This window comes from Anguilla rostrata, chromosome 8 (assembly GCF_018555375.3).
Source record: "Anguilla rostrata isolate EN2019 chromosome 8, ASM1855537v3, whole genome shotgun sequence".
Taxonomy (NCBI): domain Eukaryota; kingdom Metazoa; phylum Chordata; class Actinopteri; order Anguilliformes; family Anguillidae; genus Anguilla; species Anguilla rostrata.
This window is the reverse complement of record NC_057940.1, coordinates 32696407-32717211: the sequence shown is the minus strand read 5'-3', so window position 1 is coordinate 32717211 and position 20805 is coordinate 32696407. Positions and strand designations below refer to the sequence as shown.

The following is a 20805-nucleotide window of genomic DNA, read 5'->3' as shown; positions in this document are numbered from 1 at the left end:
AACTGCACATGCGTGGGACACGTCATAACAGACTAAAGCAAACTTAAGTGTCTGAAAACTGCATTTGCAGGTTTGTATTTTTAGTTAGACCCAGATAAAAGGCCAGTTGGTAATGATTCTGCTGGTCTTGGAAAAAGATGCAAACAATTTAAATTTGATTAATAATCTTTATATCCGAGCCTAAAAGCAAAAGTAAAAGTACTCCAGTACACTCACACAGTGCATGTTGTAGATCCATGGTAATGACTGCCATCGTTGCGGTGTGCATTGCTTGCGTCATTCGTGCTACCCCCTCAGCCAGAGCTCCTTTGAAAATTCGATTAGAGGAACTTCCCTGGGCAGCACTACTGCCTCACAGCAAGGAGGTCCCAGGTTCAAATCTGGTCTTGGGGCTTTCCCTGTGGATTTTTCTGTTCTCCGTGTGTCCATGAGGGTTTCCTCCAAAAACATGCAGCTAAGCTAATTGGACACCCTCAATTGTCCACAGGTATGAGCATGCGAGTGAATGGTGTGTGTGACCTGTGATAGATTGGCAGCCTGTCCAGGGTGTATTCCTGCCTCTCGCCCAATACATGCTGGGATATACCCCCCGCGACCCTGACCAGGATAAGCGGGTATAGATAAGGAATGGGTGGATGGCTAATCATACTAGAAACCATAGCTGTTACCTGCTTTCTTGAATATGGCCTGGTTTCTTCAGCATTCCTGAGTAAAATACATCAGTGCTTTAAATTGCTGACATGTTCCTTTTCAATGGCATGCAACAAGTTAAATTTAGATAACTCTAAGTTTCTCTTTAGATTATTCAAATACACATTGCACAAGGCAGCAGACATAATGGAGTATATTTTATTTACATAGCGATCTACATCCAGTGATCTTAAAGTGCATTACAGTGAACCGACCACACGTTGCATTCACTTGCATTCTGAAGGTTGACAAATTACCATACAATTCTGATATGAACAAAAATTAATTATTGAACATAAACTGCTGTAAAAGAGTGCCATCTTGTGGTGAAAACACGTAAGTTTTCACTGAGGTTTATCTGTGGAAATAGGCAAAAAATATTTCAAAGAAGCTCTGCCTCTGACCATGGCCCTCATCTTGCTATTATTAGATCTGATTAGTCTGTTTGGTGCCATTCTCATGTCTGTTTGACTTTCTTTTAACGTTTTATCCCCAAATGTTCCTTCTTTTCTCCACTCCTAGTGTGGAGAGCCCATCCCTATGTTTAAGTCTGTCTTATCACTGCAACATCCTCTACTTCAAAATGTAGTCTTGATGCAGCACATTTTTTGAGGAGTACACTTATTGCACAGTTGATGCAGACAGACAGCAGGTGCCACAAAGAGACAAGAGAACCCTTCTGTATACACTGAAATTAAATGCTGAGTAAATAACTAGGAGAGAATGAGGGAAACCATATCAATATTCTTTATTGATAACTTATGAAGGACAGTATTTAAAGTTCCTGAAGGTTACAATGCAATAATTTTTGTGTTATAGCGCAAGTCTTGCTTGGTTCCTTTCTACTTCTATTGTCATTGAAAAAGTATTGCATACTTACCATTGAGGATTGCAAAAGTAGCATACTTCCCTTGGATGAGAAATGTGGTAAAACCATTGAAATGCAGAACTTTAAAATGCAGTACAATGAGCATATCTGCGGACACTAAATACATTCAGAAGAAAAATTCAAGTTATCGCTGATGAGTGCATACATAAGAAAGGATCAGCCGATTCATTTTTGTTTGATTATTTTGCAAAACGCTTGCAAACTTCATGTGTGCTTTTCTGCTTAATTACAGAGCCTAATATGTTATATAATTTAGAGCTGGGTCGAATCAATTCATGGGAGTCCCTCGTAAAGCCACTTTAGAACTGTCGGTGCAAACGCTCTTGTGGTTTGGCTTGGCAGACGACCAGACTGCATCCACATCAAGGACGGAATGAACTGCTGGAATGATCAGGCACTACTGCTTTGGTTCAGTCTCACCACGCCAGCCCTCTTACCGCACGATAGGATGTAACAGTCGACATTTAAACCAACGATTCCAAACCATCCCAGCAGAGGGCACCACAACCTGGAATACCAGTCAACTCAACAACATCTGTCTGGGCCATTGTACTATCCACACCATATAAAAGCCTAGTCACCAAACATTGGGGACATTTTTATATACTTATTTATATAATTTTATATAATTTTCTTGACTCCGAGTACCTCCCATTTAATATATACATATAATACATACATGATTAGACTCGCTCATTATGAGTAATATTTTTTACGCGTGAACGGCTGAATTGTAGAGGGATGGAGATGGAGATGGTGAGCGATGGAGAGGAAATGAAACAGAGAAAAGCTTGATTCCCTCCGCGTCTGACCACGGAAATAAAAGTGCTTTATTTGGATGCGTCGCAGACCCCGAACTTCTCTGATGTTCATGGAAATACTTCAGAGGCCCTGTGCTGCTGTACACGTGCTTACGCGCTCCTCCAGAGCAAAGCCTCCTGAGCAGACACGTGAGATGAGAATACACGGTGGTGGTGGATACTGCAGGACAGGGAGAGGGGTGGATTTGTAGAAAATGAGCCGTATAAAGAGTGTCTGTAACAGGCACAGCGTGGGTAGGTCACTGGAAGAGCGCGGATGTGGGAGGGGGCGGGGCTGGGACCTGTCCGTCACTTGAGGCTGGTCTGTTTGGGCAGCTTGGAGTCCAGGATGAGTTCCCCGCTCTCGGGCCCCGGGTCCTTCATGGCCATGCTGGCCCCCACCATGGCCGGGTAGGTGCGGTTGCGGCGCATGCCGGCGTTGAGCTGGTGCAGGCCGCTCAGGGGCCCCAGCGCGGGGGCGGGCCCCGCCACCCCGAAGCGCCGCACCTTGTCCACCAGGTTGAGGTTGAAGACGCTGACGTCGGTCTGGCTCTCGCAGTCGGCGCGCCCCCGCGACTCCGCCGCCACCTCGCGCAGGATGGAGCGCGCCGGCTTGGACGCCAGGAAGTTGTCGTAGGGGGGGCTGGGGGCGCGGAAGTCGAAGGGGGCGTCGGCGTTGGAGCTGGCGGCGGCGGCCGCGACTGGGCCGGTGGGAGAGTTGGGCGGGGTGGAGGGCGGGGCGTCGGGGGCCCTGGGGGCCGGGCAGGGCCTGGGCGCGGCCCCGCTGCCGGCCCGGTCCCAGCTCTGCGGGTGGTACACCGCTGCGGAGATGCCCCTCTCCTGCAGGAGGCGCACCAGGCCCAGGGAGGTGCTGGTGGTCTTCGTGGAGTCACGCAGGTTGGTGAAGGACTCGGCCAGGCTGAGGCGGCGCGGGGTGCAGGGCGTGGCCGCGGGGGTGGACCTCCGGCTGCTGCTCATGATGCAGGAGGATGTGAGCCCCGCGTTAAGGCTGAGGGGCGGGAGAGGGGCGGGAGGAAAGAGGCAATCGCTCCTCTTAGTACCCAAATGAGCTCACAGTTTGGACTGAAAGGCACTTCCTGTGGTTAAGCTCAGGTGCATATATTTGTATATCCTGTACATACATTACAGTTTCACAATGAACTGCATATATATACTGTATATAAACTGCATATATACAGTATATTTGTACCTATAAACTCTCTATCTCTCTCTCTTTCTCTATGCATATACATACACATATATATACATATATATACACACACATACATATGCATAGAGAGAGAGACAGATATATATATATATATATATATACATCTGTGTAACTGTATCTCTACAGATAGATAGAGATGCAGTTACATATATATACACACACATATATATATAAAGAGAGAGCTTCTCTTTGCTTGGTTAAAAACTGCACTGTTCCAGATGCAAACTTCTCATGCTCCCAGGTACCCCTTTCTTTCCAAATGCCATCTGCTTAGCGGTGGAAGACTCCAGCTGTGAGTGTGGGGGTGGCGGGGGCCTCACCTGGGGGTGACTCGCGTCAGCTCGTCAGAGGGGTGCAGGATGCGGCAGGTGGTGAAGGTGTACGTGGAGCTGGTGTGAGACATGCATTTGCCTGGGTAATAAGGCGCTGCGGGAACAACAGAACTCACTCAGTGAAAACAAAACACACTTTCTCCCACATACAGACAGACTGCATCATTCTCACCACACACAGAAAAAGTGAACTGTATTCATGTGATGTAAGTACATGCATATCGTAGACAGTGAATGTACATCAAAGATAAGCACTAAAAGTAAGGCACAGACATATCTTCATTAAAAAAAATTAATGATAAAAAATAAATTAATGCTATGAATGGACACAATCATTTCAATAAATATATTTGCCCAGAGCAGTTGTTCTTAAAATCAAACCAATTTTGGTCTATGAAAACACGTGATGGTCGGTGGGAAACAATTATATACTAAATTTTCTTCAGAAACATCCATAGTATCTTGTTGGTTTCGTGAAGTGTCAATATTACTAGGAAAAGACAGGCACACCAATCCCATTGTGATACAAATAAATTTTCAGGCATAAATGCAAATAAATGTTTCAATTTAGGGAGAGGTACTTTGATCTTCATAAGAGGGCCATAGGGAAAAAAGATTTGTGCAGTACTAGCTCATTCAGCTTCTTTGTTTTTTGCTACATGTTCAGAGAATTGTCCACTAGGGGGAGACATTTTGACACCATTTAGATCATGGATACTCAAATCTGGCTCTTGAATCAAAGTCCAGCCCTGGTTTAATTCAGTCGTAATTGACACAGACTAACTAGGGGTTGAGGTACTCGGACACTAGCTGCTTACCTGCGGGCTCATGAGCCACAGGATGGTTGTTGTTGTTGATGCTGCTGGAGGAGGAGGAGCAAGAGGAGGCGCGGCTGCGGCAGAGCGGGGGAACGGGGCCAGACGTCGGAAGGTTCTGGAAGAACAGCTCGCCGGGCTCGTCCTCCTCGAAGTCGGAGAACTGGTAGACCTCCTCCAGGTCCAGCTCCAGCGGGCGGAAGCCCTTGGGCACCACGCCTGGCCGAGAGTCCAGGATGCCACCCAGGTTGGGCTGTGCCAGCTGCTGCCACTGGTGCAGAGTGGCCGAGCCTGTCCCACAGCAGGGGGCAGAACCACAGAGAGCATCCGGTTAGACCAGTCCTCTGCCCACTGGCAGTGACATCACCACACACATAGGGCACATTGCTTTTAAAATCAACCAGTGTCATACATTTCACATCATTTCAAACAGACAAATACAGGCAGTCTATGTGCTGTCATACTAACATGCAGCCCAGGAAGACCACCAGCACCCAATCATTTGCCAGTGTAATTGAATGGAGAATTACACTGGATATAAATCATTCTCTGTAGCCAGAATAATTCCCACTCTCCTGTGGATGTGCACTGTAATGAACTATCCCAGATATTCCAAGGCGGTGATATTGCAGAGGTAAAAATAAGGTCAAGATTGTTTTTGCCTTCTGCAAAATTGAATTGTATGTCAAACTAAGAATATCTTTGAAGAAACTGCAAAGGGATGTATTTTCTGAGGCACAATCTTTTTAGAACATTTAGTACCATCACAGGCACACACGCTTCAGTACCATCACAGGCACACACGCTTCTTGTACGTGCATTGCTCATGAGCTTAATGTATAATCCAGCAAGTCAGCCAGTATTTTACCAATATCAGTAAAGTGGCATTGCCTATGACTATAAATAAGTAAAAATTAACAATATAATGTTTGATTAAAAATTATTATTTGCTCACAAGCTAATAATTAGTTCTCTTTTTTTTGGGCGCTTGTAAAATTTACCAGCTTTTCCATAACCTTCTGGATGAAAATATTTCAGGCATTTTCAGAGATCTTCAAGGACACTGCAAAGTTTGCGGTGCATGTATTACCCTTTGCTAACGATAGAGAACCTGTTGTAAAAAGTCGGGCCTACATTTGACAATAAATATATTATTCATAACAGAAGACTGGGGAATTCATTTAATTATAATGATATTTATCTAAATTATTGGCATTCTATCTTCTGAATGTAGGAGGAGATGATATTTCTGACTTACTGTATGTACTTCAAATAATTTATTAAAACAAGCAGGATAGGATGATGAGCTCCCTTTTCTATAAACCAGTACAATTCCCAATCACCACACTAATATGAGTCTGTTCACTTCTTTTTTCACTTTAATTTTCATAATAATAATAATAATAATAATAATAATAATAATAATCAGTCTTGGTTATGGCTATCATAAGGCTAGGCGCATACAAAAGAAACAAGGAGTAAAGAAAATGAATCAGAAATAAAGGAAGACAGTGAATTTTATTGAAGAATTTCAATCAAACCAAAAGGGAGAGAACAGAATGCAGATGTTGGGGACAGAGACAAGATGAGATGTAAACAAGCTCAAAGAGAATACAAGTGAAAAGAAAAGTGAACAGACAGTGGCCTCTTGTGGTACAGACCAAAGCTCTAGAGCACGGAAAGGTAATTGCATATGCTTACAACTGCATTAAATAATTTAGAACCATATTCGGCTGCCTAAAACATAAACCATGAAATAACAAAGGAATGCAGACTCTTGGAAGATACAGGGCATTAGGACACAGGCATTGTCATTTAAAGCAAGGAAATACACTAAAATAGATTCTTCAGCACGAGACTGCTGCACTGAAGGATAGAAGTGCTGAGATGATATAAGAACTGACATCACCGTGTATAATTGTGAATTAATGCAATGTAATTTGCAATGTCTTGTTGTTTAAGGAAAAAACCCCTGAATACCCTACGTGCCATATAAGCCCGGAGGTCATCAGAAACTCCAGTAAGTATTGAAAACACGCTTCATAACACACTAAAATTATCCAGGCCATGTACTATCACAACCTTATAGCTCAATCACTTGGGGTTTTGAGCCATCAGTGGTTGGATACTGAAATGGGCATTAAATAGAGCTTAACGAGTATGTATCTCAGTGTGTTCTGCAGTTGTTTCAGTAACCTTCTGTACACACTTACTTACATAACCAAAATAGAACGTAATGTAAAATGTGAACAGAAAAACAAAATGATAAAAACAAAACTGACATATAAAGTTTTTGTGACAATAAAACACAGGAACTGAATCTAAAGTTTAAACATCGAAAATCTTATAAAAGGAAAATTAATAACTGGTTCAGAATTTGGTCAAAAATACTTATAACTATAGCGTTAACCTGGCTTTTTCTACAGAGACCTAGGGATAAATTCTTGGCACTAACTGTAAACAGGACACAGGGTGAAGTCTGGGTGAAGGTATAGTTTATCCTCCCTACAAGGTACACAAGTCAAACATCAATACTTTAACCAGTGGTGCGGCTGGCTGTCTCTGACGTAGTGCTGTGTGGACACACCCCTGGACTTCCTGTGGTGCATGAGAGACCAGACAGAGCGAAAGAGGAGCAGGGAGAGGGGGCGGGGGCGGGGACGGGGGCGGAGCCCGCAGCAGTCACCTTCCAGGGGCTTGACGATCTGCAGCTTGTCCGGCAGGTAGGAGCGGCTGACCAGGGAGTAGCCCACCAGGCCGGAGGGGTGGGTCCCCAGGGACATGATGCTCTCGATGGGTGTGAGGGCGCCGCTCCGCCCCCCGCCGCTCTCCGACAGCTCCCGCAGCTTGCGCCCGCGGTCCCGCTCGAAGAAGCGCCGCTCGCTCAGGAAGTTCTCCCGCCGCAGGGACAGCCGCCGCAGGGCCAGCTCCAGGTCCCGGGAGCTCTGAGCGCCCGGATTCTTATTGGAGTCGTCCATGCTGGAGCCCAGAGACAGATATGCAGACAGACAGACAGACATACAGACATGCAGACACAATGCTGCCAAAGTTAGTCAGGGAAAATAACACCCTGCTGACAAAAACGAGGCACTAAGTCACGACTGAGTTTATATTTACACTCACAAATTACATTCATTATATCAAAACGCTTCACTATAATTTTAAAATTCAACACCTTGTTCCCTAACATTAGAACACTAATCTTAAACTTATAGAAAAGCTAACCAGTTTTTAAATAAATAAGAAAACAAAGTAAAACCCTTTCCTGGTCTCCTAACCCACATACAAAGCCCAAATTTCAGACAGATTAATCAAATAGATTATTTTATTTAAAAACTATTTGTGTATCTTGGATAGTCACCATGTACAGTACAAGCAATGTATTTCCAGCCAGTGCTATTTTAATTGGTATTTTGACATCCATAACAATGATATCCACAGAATCCTGCTAATCTCAGTGGCTATGCCATTAGCAGTGAGGGAATCTGAGGGAGTGGCAGTTCGGCTCCGCCCACCTGCTGTCGGGGGACTCCAGGATTACGCCGCTGGAGCGGTTGCCGATGCCAACGCTGCTGAGGTCACCGGCGTACCAGCTGGACGGGGGCGTGCCGGAGTTCAGCGAGGACGGCTGGTTGGAACCCGGGATGTTCGCGGTCGAGGAGGCCGGCGAGCGCAGCATCACCGTCTGGTTTATGTTCTTAACGGTCTCGAACACGCGCTTGTGGTGGGTCCTCGCAGAACAGACAACACGCACAGCTTTCTCTCACACAAGCACCGGGAGAGCAGATGTCTGGCTTTGCACACGGCACCGGTGCTTTCTGTACTACACACTAATACACTGCGCTTCCATGCCTATGACCAATATGTGTAGCCTCTGTTGTTATCGACATAGCCACAGGAACTCACCTAAACTAAATTTATTTCCTTGCACACCAGGAAAATAACATCACCTTAGTTGTTTTGAATTACTGACACGTTTAAACCTGGAGCACAAAGTGACTGCAACATGGCAAAAACAACCTTGTGTAAAAGACAAAAAGTGTTGAACTTACTTCTGCTCTTCCATTTCAGGGTCGTTCAGCTGCATCTCCTTCCTCATGGTGCCTTCAATCTCTGCGGCCAGGGAGTCCTGGGACACAGGAAGAGGACTACTGTCCCAAAACTCCATTGATCTACCGTACCATAATACACACTAAACTACTGTACTACACCTCCCACTGTACAAGTGTACCATACCTCCCACACAGAGCTGGATCACAACTGATGTACTGTATGAATAGTGTTTGCACTCTGACCCTTTGGGCTCCTGTGTTATAGCAACGGAATTGTATCTAGATAAAACTGAATCTATTCCACTGCTGTTTACAAGGGGAAGGGAAAAGAGGCTCAACCCACAGGGGCCGCACACCCACCAGGGGGAAGAGGCCGAGGGGGTGCACGCGGCGGGGGGTGCTGTTGGGGAACACCCTGTTCCTCAGGTTCTTACACTCCTCCTGAGCCTCGTGGAGCATCTCCACGCACTCAGCGTACTTCTCCCCCAGCTCCAGCAGCTGTTCCAGAGAGACAGAGAGACCCGTTACACCAGAGGCACGCAGGCCTCCAGGACACTGCTCCGCCTCACACTTCTGTTTCCGGCTCTCTCACCTCTATCACGGTCAGGGAGAGCGAGCCAAACAGAGAAGGAGGGGGACAGAGTGAGCATGAGCAAGAATGCTAATGGCATACGGCGGAGAATTGAACAGGGGAGAGAAAAGCAGAGTCAGGGAAATGGAGGGAAAGAAACAGATGCATGCAACGGGGGCTCAATTTGAATTTGCATCAAATTAGCAACTGCATTCAGCTGTTTTACAACCGCAGCCATAAAGGAAACCCTGATTCGCCCGTTCCTTAGTAGCAGGTCTGAATCCTCCGATGTGTCATCGCTTACCTCAGCGGTGAGCTGCCGCTGGGCATCTTTTGCTGCCGCCAAATGCTGGCTGAGCTCCTCGTTTTCAACCGAATACTGCAGAGAGAGAGAGAATTCATACAGCCAAGTGAACAGGCCAGAATAAAGCATAACAATACCCAGAACGACAGCAATGACTGCTGCCAAATGAGGAATATTATCTGTTATCAGAAAATGTGATTAGCTTTGCCAAATGCATTTTGGAACCCATTATTAATTTGAACGGTTGAATACAGTCACACAATCAAAGCACAGGCAATGATGACAGAATTGCGAACAGACGTCAAGTGGGGCGATCTGACCCCGGATCACATGACTAGGGTGAAGCAGCAGTTGGGACACTCACAGATTTGGCCTTCTTCTGAAGGTCCACAATCTGGGACAGGAGGTGCGTGATCTCCTCCTGCTGGCGGGCAGCGTCCTCCGTCTTCCGGGCCAGCTCCTCGGCGATGGAGGAGATCTGGAGGGTGGACTGCCCTTCAGGCCGGGAGCGTGGGGGGAAAGGGTTAAAACAGTCAGGCTGAGGAAGGCCAGTTCCACAGGAGACGGGGCCTAGCGATCGATCACCATCTCAGGTCTCGTCCATTAAGATGACCAAAATCACCCACTTTTTGAAACATTGCTAAATTTGTACATGGCAAAATGTTCAGAGTGAAATCAATTCTGATAGAGTACACTGGATCTAAGATGGACTCAAATAAACACTGACATTTTTACTATTTGTGATCATCTGGAGATAACAGACAATTATGAAGATATAATCCACTCAAATCCATGTAAAAACATCAGAAACATCACAGATTATCAAATTCACTGATGAGTAACTAAAATTTCTGATTGAAGGTTTAAAGGCCCTAATCAAATTTTCATCTCAGTACGCAGTACAGCAGCATTAAATCCCAGTGTAACTCCGCAGAAGTAAACATCCAGCTTGCAATTATGATTTCTTAATGGTTACACTGATGAATAAATACAAAATTTTAGTTGTAAGTGATCTAAAATACTTAACAGACACCCAGTATGGCTTAATGTAATAATTTGGAGGCAGGGGCTGCAAATGAAAAACACCAAATGGGATAAAAATATGGTATAAAATTTCAAAGATCCATTACTAATTCTAAAATACATAATGGACAAGAGACCCATACTGATTGACCCATAATAGATAAAACTCCATAACGAGCACACAAAGACACCCCCGATAAAAGTGTGAATAAAAACTTTTTAAAAAACAACCATATGAATGATAATTTGCTGACATGCTGAACAGATGCTGGGAGAAACCGTCCGTGTCGGCTGAGGTGCTATTTACTCACTGAGCTCTTTCACGCAGTCGTTCACAAGCTGATGCTCCTTCTCCTCGTACGAGATCGTTTCGGTCTTCAGGTGACAGGCCTGAGGAGAGAGATGTGAATAAATTACTAAATAACACCAGGCACGGCAAAAGAATTACTGTCTACAAGCGTCTACCTCTCAGTAAAGCCACCGTCCGGTCATTCTACTGAACGGGCGCACAGTCTTACACAGGAGACAGCCACTGAGTACAGAGATTCTGCAACACATGCTGCACACATGAGCACACATACCGCACCACTTAGAATACTAATAACAGAGTTAGAAAGTTCTTTGAAATCCTCCTCTGCAAGTAAGGCATTAACATGCATTTTGGCTTACTGTATATACATTCTACAGACAGAAAATCGCACACAAGAGGAACATTCAATATGCAAACTCCCATTTACCAGGATTTTAATTCCTGCACTCGTTTAATCTTGCCGGTTCAAATGTCCCAAGGAGGACAGACTTTTATTATGAAAATGAGTGACTTGGGAAATCCGCCGTTATACAAACCAGGCAAAGTGGCCTTAACTCTGGAAGCAACAGTAATGAAATATGACAGCGGGTACAGCTTCACATATAATTTGTCCCAAATGCCATCCGCATCACCCACAGGGGCACAACCACTCAAGCCTTACTTCTGATCTGAGTACGATGTTCTCCTCCTCAAGGTCTTTGAGCTTCCTCTGCAGGGAGTCCATGGGGAAGTAATTTGGCACAGATTTGTTTCGCCGTAATCTGCGCCAGCCCCCCCGCAAGGAAAAAAAAAAAAACAAGAAACAGAACAGCGTATGGCTTCAGAGGACCCTAGGGAATGTAAAAGCTGTGTAGCTAGGAGATGGTGTTTACGTCATCAAGACAAAATGCACGCAGCACTGTCACAACATGGCAGCAGTATCATCCGTTTGCCACAGCCAGCAAAGCCATGAGATGGCAGCACTGTCGGTCTGATAGAGCCGAGCCAAATGCGAGGGGTAATGTAAAAGGAAAAAAACACGGACAGAATATAGCATGGAGGGGGCGACGTGAATACAGTGGGAGGATGGATGGGAGAGGTGAACACAGGAGGAAGAAGAGAGTAGGAGGGAGAGGTTAGGAGGCAAAGTGTGGGTGGCAGGAGAAAAAAGCAGGAAAGGAAGAGGTGGGGTTGGAGGGGATGGGAGGGAAGGGAAGGGGCACTCACGGGGTGGAGCTGGCGGACTCTCCCTCGCTCTCCTCCGCGGTGCTGGTGTAGAACTGGAGGAGCTCATCCTTCATGGAGAGCTCGTGGCGCAGCTGTGCGATCTGCAGGGCCGAGGGGCGGAATTAAAAATGAGGTCACCCCCCCGCGCGCGCTTCAAACCAGCCTCTCCCGTCCGGCCGCGCCCCTCCCGCTCACCTCGTCCCGAACGATCCCCACCCGCTCCTCCAGGAACTCGTTCTGCTCCGTGAGAGTCCGGTTCTTCTTCAGGAGCGACTGGCCAATCCGGGCGGCCAGCTCCAAATCCCGCTCTTTCTGCAGGACGGACAGAGGAAGAGGAGGATCTCGGTCAGCAGACAGGACAGGCGAGAGATTTGGTCAGCAAATACACACTAAAAAGCAGCGATATTTGGGAGCTGGAGTGGAGAAAGAAAGAACACACCTGCACAATGCCAAGAGAGATTAATGTACAAAAGGCCTACATGCAGTTCATCAGGTAGAAGGCTGTGCTGAGCCAAATGAACCTGATGACTAAATAGGTCAACACAAGCCTAATGAAGACTATGTAGCTCAACAGAAACTTGATGAAGACTGCTTAGGTCAAAACGAACCTGACGAAGAGCCTTTAAGGATTAAATGTTGTTCGTTTGCAAGAAAATCACTGAGGGCACTGAAGCAGAGCTCAAGAACATTCGGTTTTTTGCTTTAATTACTCCTTGTTATCCTGCACGGTACTCTTTTCCTCCAGGGGCTAGAGCAGGCTTGCACGCAGAAGTGCCGTAACAAGCTGTCAACTTTCAGAAGACACCACACCGCACTTCTTGTTACCCGCTCAGCCACGCACAAAGCCAAAAGCCTCAGAAATGCCACTGAATTTGGAGCGGCATCACTTCTCAGGACACATCACATTATCGCGCGCTGTCGCCTCCTTCTTTCGACACAGCCTTACCTCTTCAAGCAGACGTGTGACAGCATCGATGTCATTGTATGTCTTAGTCATCTGGCCCACTCTTTCAGCACATAGCACTGCAGAGAGATGGGGGGAAAATGGGTGAGTTGTACCGCGTCCTCCGTACATCACAGCAACATCACAGGTGCATGATGGGTACAGAGGGGGGCCTGAGGCTCTCTGCCCAAGGCTGACTGACGCCTGGAGAACGAAGATGATGAAGATGCGCGACAGGAGCGCTACCACAGTGTCAATCATACGCAGCAGCCCAGATGACATCAGCGCCTGTGCCATTTGCCCACGTAAATGAGACGTGACTGTTACCATGGTGACACACCCCTCCGAGTCCCCCGACAGGTCACAAATCACTTCTATTAAGTCCAGAGTCACCAGGCGGGATCGGAAGAACGTGGGAGGCTAGACATTTACCAGACTGCAGCATTGATTGGCCGGTGAGCTTTGAGGTTTCAAAGTTTGAGTCTTGAACATGAATTATTTTTAATTAAGTTATATAAATAAATTGGGGTCATAAAATTGAACAGCACTTGCCTGCCCCATGGCAACACTGTGCTTAATCCTGCATAAGGTAGGCATGTGCAGCCAGTCTGAAGTACTGACCTGCAGAACTGTCCTCAATCCCTTCAATATGATAACTAAGACAACAGCAACTGGCTGTATTTCTGGTCAGGGGCTCGAAAGGAAAGTTAACAGGACCTTTCTTTCAGTCCAACCCACATTTAAGGAACAAGTCAATCAGATTCCAACGCAATGCACTTTCTAAGTCTTTCTTTCACCGGGAGCCAAGACTACAATCCCCAGCAGTACTGTATGGAGATCTGCTCCATCTGCAGACCACTTACAGAAACCTGAGGTGAGCCAAGGGAGGGAGTATGACAGCAAGGATCACTTACAAGCAGACTAACTTAAGATGGCAGAGACCCCAAACACTGAGGCCAGGCAGGAAAGAGCCCAGCACGTTCTGCTGATATTGACAAAGGACGGTCTAAAGACAATGGATTACTGACGGCGTGTGTAGTTCAAACAGGAGGTACGAGGACGAAAGGGCCACCATTCCTTAGGTAGGAGAGCGTGTAAATGCATGCCCTGTAGGTGCTAGAATATCGAGCACACTGAAAATGGGCCTTCCGCACTGCCAGACAGTGATCGATATTGGACCCAGCAGCCTGTGCAGTGGAGAACACGCTGCATCACAGCCAGGCCAGTCATTAAAGAGGCAATAGGGTCGCCGTCTGCAGCCTGCCCACAGGCACACACAGGCCTGACCTTTCCCCAGGAGCACAACCGGGGGGCAGGGTTGATCCAGGGGAGGGGAGGGGGAGGGGGATGTTTTTAATGAACATGTGAGAGCTGCAATATAGGGACAGGGGAGGATGGTGAGTGAAGGGGGGGGGGCAGGAGGGTACTGGATGTAATTTTCACCTAACACTTTCACGCACCATTAACACGTACACTTGTGCCTGCAGCTAATATCAACGCCCATGTTCAGATCAATCGGTGTGAAAAAACAGAAATGTACCAAATGATAACGTGCACATAACAGCTGCGTACCTTCTTCATATTTACTGCAAATGAGTTTGACATATTCAACGACACGGGCAAACTACACAGTGTATAATAGTGGTAAATCAATACAGTGATGAACATCAGCCAGTCGAAGTTTGCAATTTGCCATAAAATGGAACTCATAGTTTGTGTCAGGCTCAGATACAAATGAAAGACATCTACCTCGATATTTCTAAAAGCGAGGCCCACTTTTTTCAGAACAGCAAATCTTTAGTGTTATATAATAAGGAAGGTAATCTGAAAGTACACAGATGGGACTGTGCACCGACTCCACATTGCATCGCACAGGCAGAGGACAAGCCTGGCATTGATTGTCATTAAACATCCATGCAGTGCCCCACAGCAGCCCAGCATGATGTGACATAACCGAACAGCAGCGTGTAGGGATGGGGGTGGCAGGAGAGTTAGCCTGCTGGGGCCTGCTCTCCTCCCTGCTCTGACCATAAACACAGAACCAGGGTTCCTCTCACTCCACAGACGTTCTGAAGGAAATCAAAATGAACCCTAATAAACCTCCACTCTGCCAGCTTTGCAATTCTGCCAGGCCCAGAAGCGGCTCTTTCATGAAATATTCACCATCGCTACCGAGAGCAACAGAAGCAGTGTGGCTCAGTGTTGCAGGCCCACTGACAACAACAACAATAACGATGACAACAACCACGCAGAAACTTCCCAGCTTGACAAACTTTGCTGAAACCACACAAAGGCAAGCACACGCACACACTCACTCACAGAGAACAATCACCTCTACGTTCTACCTGGCTGCTTTCGGTGCAAGAAAGCAGTGGGCTAGCAGCTCCCCCCTGAGAACAGAAGCGGGGCTAGCAGCAGAAGCAGGGCAAGGCCCCTGAAAGATCCGCGCGCACTGGGGCATGATTACAGGCACTCACACTCTCTCCCAGCAGACAGCCACGATTCCCTCCCTCTTTCATAACGGCGAACCCAGAGGCGTTACCATCCGTGCTCTCCTCATAGTACCAGTCCAGGTCGTAATAATCCGCCTCCACGAATCTCTGCATGCTCAGTGTCCTTGGGTGGAGAGGGGCTCCTCTGCTCCCGCACGCCTCATGCTTGTGTAACACTAACACAGCCCGTGGCAGGCAGCTGCATCCCTGGTACCCCAGCGCGAGTGTGGGAGACAGAGGAGGGGAGGGGCCAGACAAAATAAAAACTCTAACACAAAAACTGCAGCTACCGGTTGGAATAGGAAAGGAGGCGTGGCCTGTGGCTCCCCCAATCCAGAGCTCTCGTTTGAGGGCCGGACCGCCCCGGGAGGGTTAGGAGGGGAGAGAGAGCCAATCCAGGAGGGCTGCGTCACAGAAAGCCCCGCCTACCTGAGATTTCATCAACACCGCCACTTCCCCCCCTCCTCCCCCTCATTCTCGCTCGCTTGCTCCCGGAGGACACGGCCCATCCCTCCCTCTCTCTGGTTGCTATGGAGACCATCTCTGATTCCAGCCTCCAGCATGAAGGATATGAATGCTAGGCACTCCTTTTAACTTTCACCAAGCAGTTTACTTCAGCCTGGATTTACAGCATGGCCGAGGCGGAGGGACGGTGGGATAAAATATCGGAAAATAGCCAGCCATTATACACCTTCCGTTATTCAATTTACACCCAGAATGCTGAGAAAAGCACTTTGTCTCTTCAGAGCAGCTGAGGAAAAGCTGCTGAGCGGGTGTAATCATCTCTTCCAGCCAGGCTTGGGAACGGGTGTGTGGAAACAGCCCATAAATGATGGCAGATGAGGCTCAGTGAGTCACCCTAACCGGAACCATGAGGAATGTTGTATCTCAGAAAAGAAATGGCGGTCACACCTGAAAAGTCATGTTTTCGCTTTTGCTGACTCGATAGAGACCTACAACATTAGTCACGCCATCTTTGCTCTTACTTTATGTTCTCTGGGTTCTATTTTAAGCATTTTTTGTAAGCATTGTTTTGTTTTAACCAAAATTACAGCTACAGAATATAAATAGCAACTACAGTCTGTGAATACATTAACAGCTGAAGCTAAAATTAACAGCATAGAGACAGCTTCAGAAAATCATCATCTTACTGTATGTCCTTAGAGGCACCTGCCCATAGACATCTGTCCATCAGTCCATGCACACACACACACACAGACACACACATACGCACACACACACACACACAATCCATTTCAAGTCTGAATTAATTTATTGAATTACCCCACACTGATATTTTTAATAGCTTCTTCTCAACATACATAAGGTGGTGGGCAAAACTCCTATTCAGGAAAGCAGTGCTTGTTAACAGACTTCCTATAAACAAATAAATATCTTTTGATAGGTACAATGGGAAAAGACTGTGTATTGAATTTTTTACAGCCCCTTATATCAATTTAATCTAACTGCATATAACAGCGTATGAAATAAATACAAGACAGCAAGAACTTCCTGAAAGTTTTTAAAGTCATTTGTTACTGGTACCGAGTAACCAGTGGCATAAGAAACTACAAATAGCTTTATTGCTGATAAGAGTATTTTAGAAGAGAGCAGTAATTTATTTATCTGAAGTATGTTGACCCAATAAAGAAATATCTACAATAGAAGAAGAGTCGAGATCTATTGACTTACCAGAGTTTATTTTGACTATTCTAAAGAAATACTGCAGACAGTTTAAACATCCAAAGATTAAATCAATGGTAGAATCACATTCAAGGTAAATCATCTAAAAAGTACTGTACTGTAAAAATTTAGGGAATCTACTGTATCAATAGCACCAATTAAATTCAGATGTCCAAATGGCCAAAAAAGTGACATAATGAAATGTTCTTTAATCAACTCAGATCTTCCCCCACTAATGTACCATTCCACCACAAATGTACCATTTTACACTAAGATATTTATGCTAGAAACTTGAATACTCACCTCAAAAATAAAAGCAGAAGAGTCTTACAGCCATATAACATTCATTACCACAGAAATGATGCACCTCACAATTTTCGCCTTACTGCAACGGTATCCCATTGTACTGTAACGTTCTGGGGAAAAAACAAAGAAGGCAGGACTCACAGAAGTACTTGAGCGTCTCGTCGATCTGCTCGGTGGTGAGGTCGATGCTGACGTCAGGGGAGATGAGGGGCGTGTGCAGCCAGTCGTCGTGGTCATACCCGAAAATGGTGTCCGCCCTCAGCTTGTAGAGAGGCAGCTGCTCCTCCAGGAGGCTGATGATCTCCACCTCTGGAAGGTCAGTGCTGTTACACACATCTGTGATGGAGGTAAAGGAGCATCAAAGCCATTAAAAACATCTGGGAGGTTGGGAGGGCAGAATATCAACACTGTTACATACATCTCTAGAGAGGACATAGCACGAGGACCGTTACAAACGTCTATGCAAGAGAGGAGACAGGACATACATTGTTACAAACACATTTTCTACATCTCTGATATACAGGGCATAGTATCAATATTGTACCAAACAGCTGTGACAGACAGGACAGAGACTCAGTACTGTTACACTTACCCGAGAAACAGATAGAGAGACAGAATACAGTAAACCAGTACTGTTATTAATTTAGATTAACAGAAAAGAAGAGTGGGGTGGCTCAGGAGAAATAAAGTTTCTCAGTATAACAGTGTAAAATAGTGAAGTCTGAATTAGACGACTTGGGCTACTGGCTTCATGGGATTACAGCTGTATTGAACTCAGCGCTGTCAGATAAAAGGAAACGGGCTAATCTCTGTAATTAAGATAATGGCACAGGATGTTATCCCAGGCCTACACATTCACCCTGACGATGGTGGACAGCTGCAAACACCTCACTCTTCTCCTTCACAAAAACACCATTAAGAGTCATTACTCAAGTCCAGACAGCGGGTTCATTATTTCTGCCATTACCAGCTGCACACCGTCTTAAAAATAAAATTGCATAATCAGTATTCATTTAGTTCCTGCATTAAAATATAATGGTCATATGTAGTATGTCCAGCACAAATATGCCACATAAACTATACGACAATGAGGCAGGACAGAGATGAGCCATAGATAGCTATGAGCCAAAGTCAGTAGCAGTTCCAAGTTCACTATGCATATGTTTGTGTGTGTGTGTGTGTGTGTGTGTTGTGTGTATGTATGTGTGAGTGTGTGTGCGCGCATGTGTGCTCACATGCATATGTGCATGGAGTTGGAAGATGGTATGAAAAAGGTGCAGAGAAGTAGTCAGCAACATTCGCCCACTGTCCAGTGTGCCCGCAGAAGCTGTCATGTTCCACCAGGCTCCCTGATTAAGTACTGACTGCAATGCCTGTAATCTAGCCTGCCACACTGTCCTGCATTTCTGACCCAGGGGCTCTATGCTTCAACCTAAATGCTTGGAAAGGTACGCCAGAGCTAAGGGCTATACATAATTCAAAGTTTTCCCCAGCTGCTGGTAAATAACAGAAATACTTCCATGATATGCACTTATTTCCCTTTTTCTGTTGTACAAAACCAATGAGATACTTTCCATTTCCTCTGAATTCATAGTTTCACACACTGCTGGGAAAATAATTTGATTTAAACTAGGTCATGCCCCAAATAACTGAATGAAAATGCTAACCACTACCATTAAAATTACTTTAAAAATAAATTTGCTACATGTGCAATCAATACCTTTAGCCTTTATTGCTGACAAAGGCACTGGTACTCAGGAGACTGGATTATTGCATTTCCTACTGAATCTGAACAGCGCAAATATATACAAGCTACATCAGAGAGGGACACAATTAACCTTGAGCACCAAAATGTACAGTCAGTAACACACTCGTTTCTCTTAGACTTGAATGCTGCCACTGTGTTCTATGTCCTACATCCTCGAGTTATTATAAATGTCAATTAATATTCAAGCCTTTCATAATATTGACAGTGCAGTTCCACTGAAAACCACAAGATGGTGCAACATGCCCATTTGTAAAGATTACATTCGACAACCTGCAGAAAGACATAGTGAACGTGAGCAAATGCAGTCCTGCCACAGCCACATTAAAATGGATTTATATAAAAAATTTGTTAATTAACACCACCATATGATTTATTTTACAATAGTCATCATAATCACAGTCAGTTTGCCTTTTCATTTTTTTTTGGAGTCCAGGCTCACATACAGTATTTGTACTACAGGACTAGCATGCCTAATCTGAGATCATTAGGCAGCAGGAGGAATAGACACACAGTAGACATGTATGAGCCACTGATATACATACAATAAGGAATGGGAAATATAATTTTTGTTTTCGTTTCAGCTTAAAACAGCACATTATGAGCTTGAGCGAATGGGGATGTGCATTATGTGAGTTCACCCCAAGTGTGTCTGCACATGTGTTCATTTATGTGTACTTAGGGGTGTGCGTGTGCATGTGCGAGTGCAGGTGTGTGTGTGTTTGTGCGTGTCTCTACAAGGTCAGCATTAATTAGGATTAGTCAGGATCAGCCAGGTGGGCACTAAAAGCCATTTTCACAGTCGAAGAGAATGCCATGATTTGTGCTGAAATCAGAGACTCAGAAATGAGGAGAAATGGTTGGTTAACTGTTTCCATAAAGATCCTGACCTCTGGACTCCGACAGGTCACTCTGAATCACCTGCACACCGAAGCGCTTACTCAACCCTGCAAGCCCGGACAGCTCAGCACAGCGCGAACAGGAAGAGCGAGAGAGAGAGGTGCCAGGGGCCACGCACCTGTAATGGTCCCGGCGTCCCTGTAGATGATGTCACCCGGTGCCTCCTCCAATGACACGCCCTCGCTCACATATTGCTCCTCCTGGCCGAGCGCTGCCGGTACGCCACCGGGTTCTGAGGGGGGCGTGGAGGGGCGGAGCGAATCGGTGACGTCCAGCTTGGCAGCTTCTCATAGGAGGAGGGCACCGCGTGCCATGTGAGGCGCAGTGCCAGTCGACTGGGGTCGGGCGGGCGCAGTGGCAGCGAGTCTGGGCCCTGGGCCAGCCTGAACAACCTGCGGAAGGGGAGAGCCAGAGGAGCGTCACGCACCTGTACACGCACCTGTCCGGAAGAGTCAGGGATACTGAGAGAGAGTAATGTCTCCACAGGCAACAA

The 20805-nt window shown here is 46.1% G+C and overlaps 1 protein-coding gene across 2 annotated transcripts; it reads right to left on the bottom strand.

Moving 5' to 3' along the window:
* Window positions 1-835: 835 nt before the first annotated feature.
* On the bottom strand, window positions 836-20598 carry LOC135261451 (trafficking kinesin-binding protein 1-like). 2 transcript variants are annotated; one of them, XM_064347766.1, is made up of 16 exons: window positions 20431-20598; window positions 17789-17983; window positions 13170-13246; window positions 12419-12535; window positions 12224-12324; window positions 11679-11778; window positions 11019-11097; window positions 10049-10179; window positions 9685-9759; window positions 9170-9307; window positions 8810-8886; window positions 8273-8488; window positions 7444-7736; window positions 4761-5048; window positions 3931-4036; window positions 836-3388 (listed from the first exon to the last, which is right to left on the bottom strand). In XM_064347766.1, the coding sequence occupies exons 3-16, from the start codon at window positions 13218-13220 to the stop codon at window positions 2689-2691; spliced, it is 2472 nt and encodes an 823-aa protein (XP_064203836.1). In that variant the 5' UTR covers window positions 13221-13246; window positions 17789-17983; window positions 20431-20598; the 3' UTR covers window positions 836-2688. The 2 variants fall into 2 exon arrangements, with proteins under 2 accessions (XP_064203836.1, XP_064203837.1); XM_064347767.1 differs by lacking the exons at window positions 17789-17983; window positions 20431-20598 and adding an exon at window positions 15709-15911.
* Window positions 20599-20805: the final 207 nt, after the last annotated feature.

Coding starts and splice junctions, on each gene's coding strand:
- LOC135261451 (XM_064347767.1), bottom strand. CDS start 15,772: ATGCAGAGATTCGTGGAGGCGGATTATTACGACCTGGACTGGTACTAT. Junction 13,247..15,708: donor CTATGAGGAGAGCACGGATG/GTAACGCCTCTG, acceptor ATCTCTCTGCAG/TGCTATGTGCTGAAAGAGTG. Junction 12,325..12,418: donor TGGGGATCGTTCGGGACGAG/GTGAGCGGGAGG, acceptor TCGGCCCTGCAG/ATCGCACAGCTGCGCCACGA.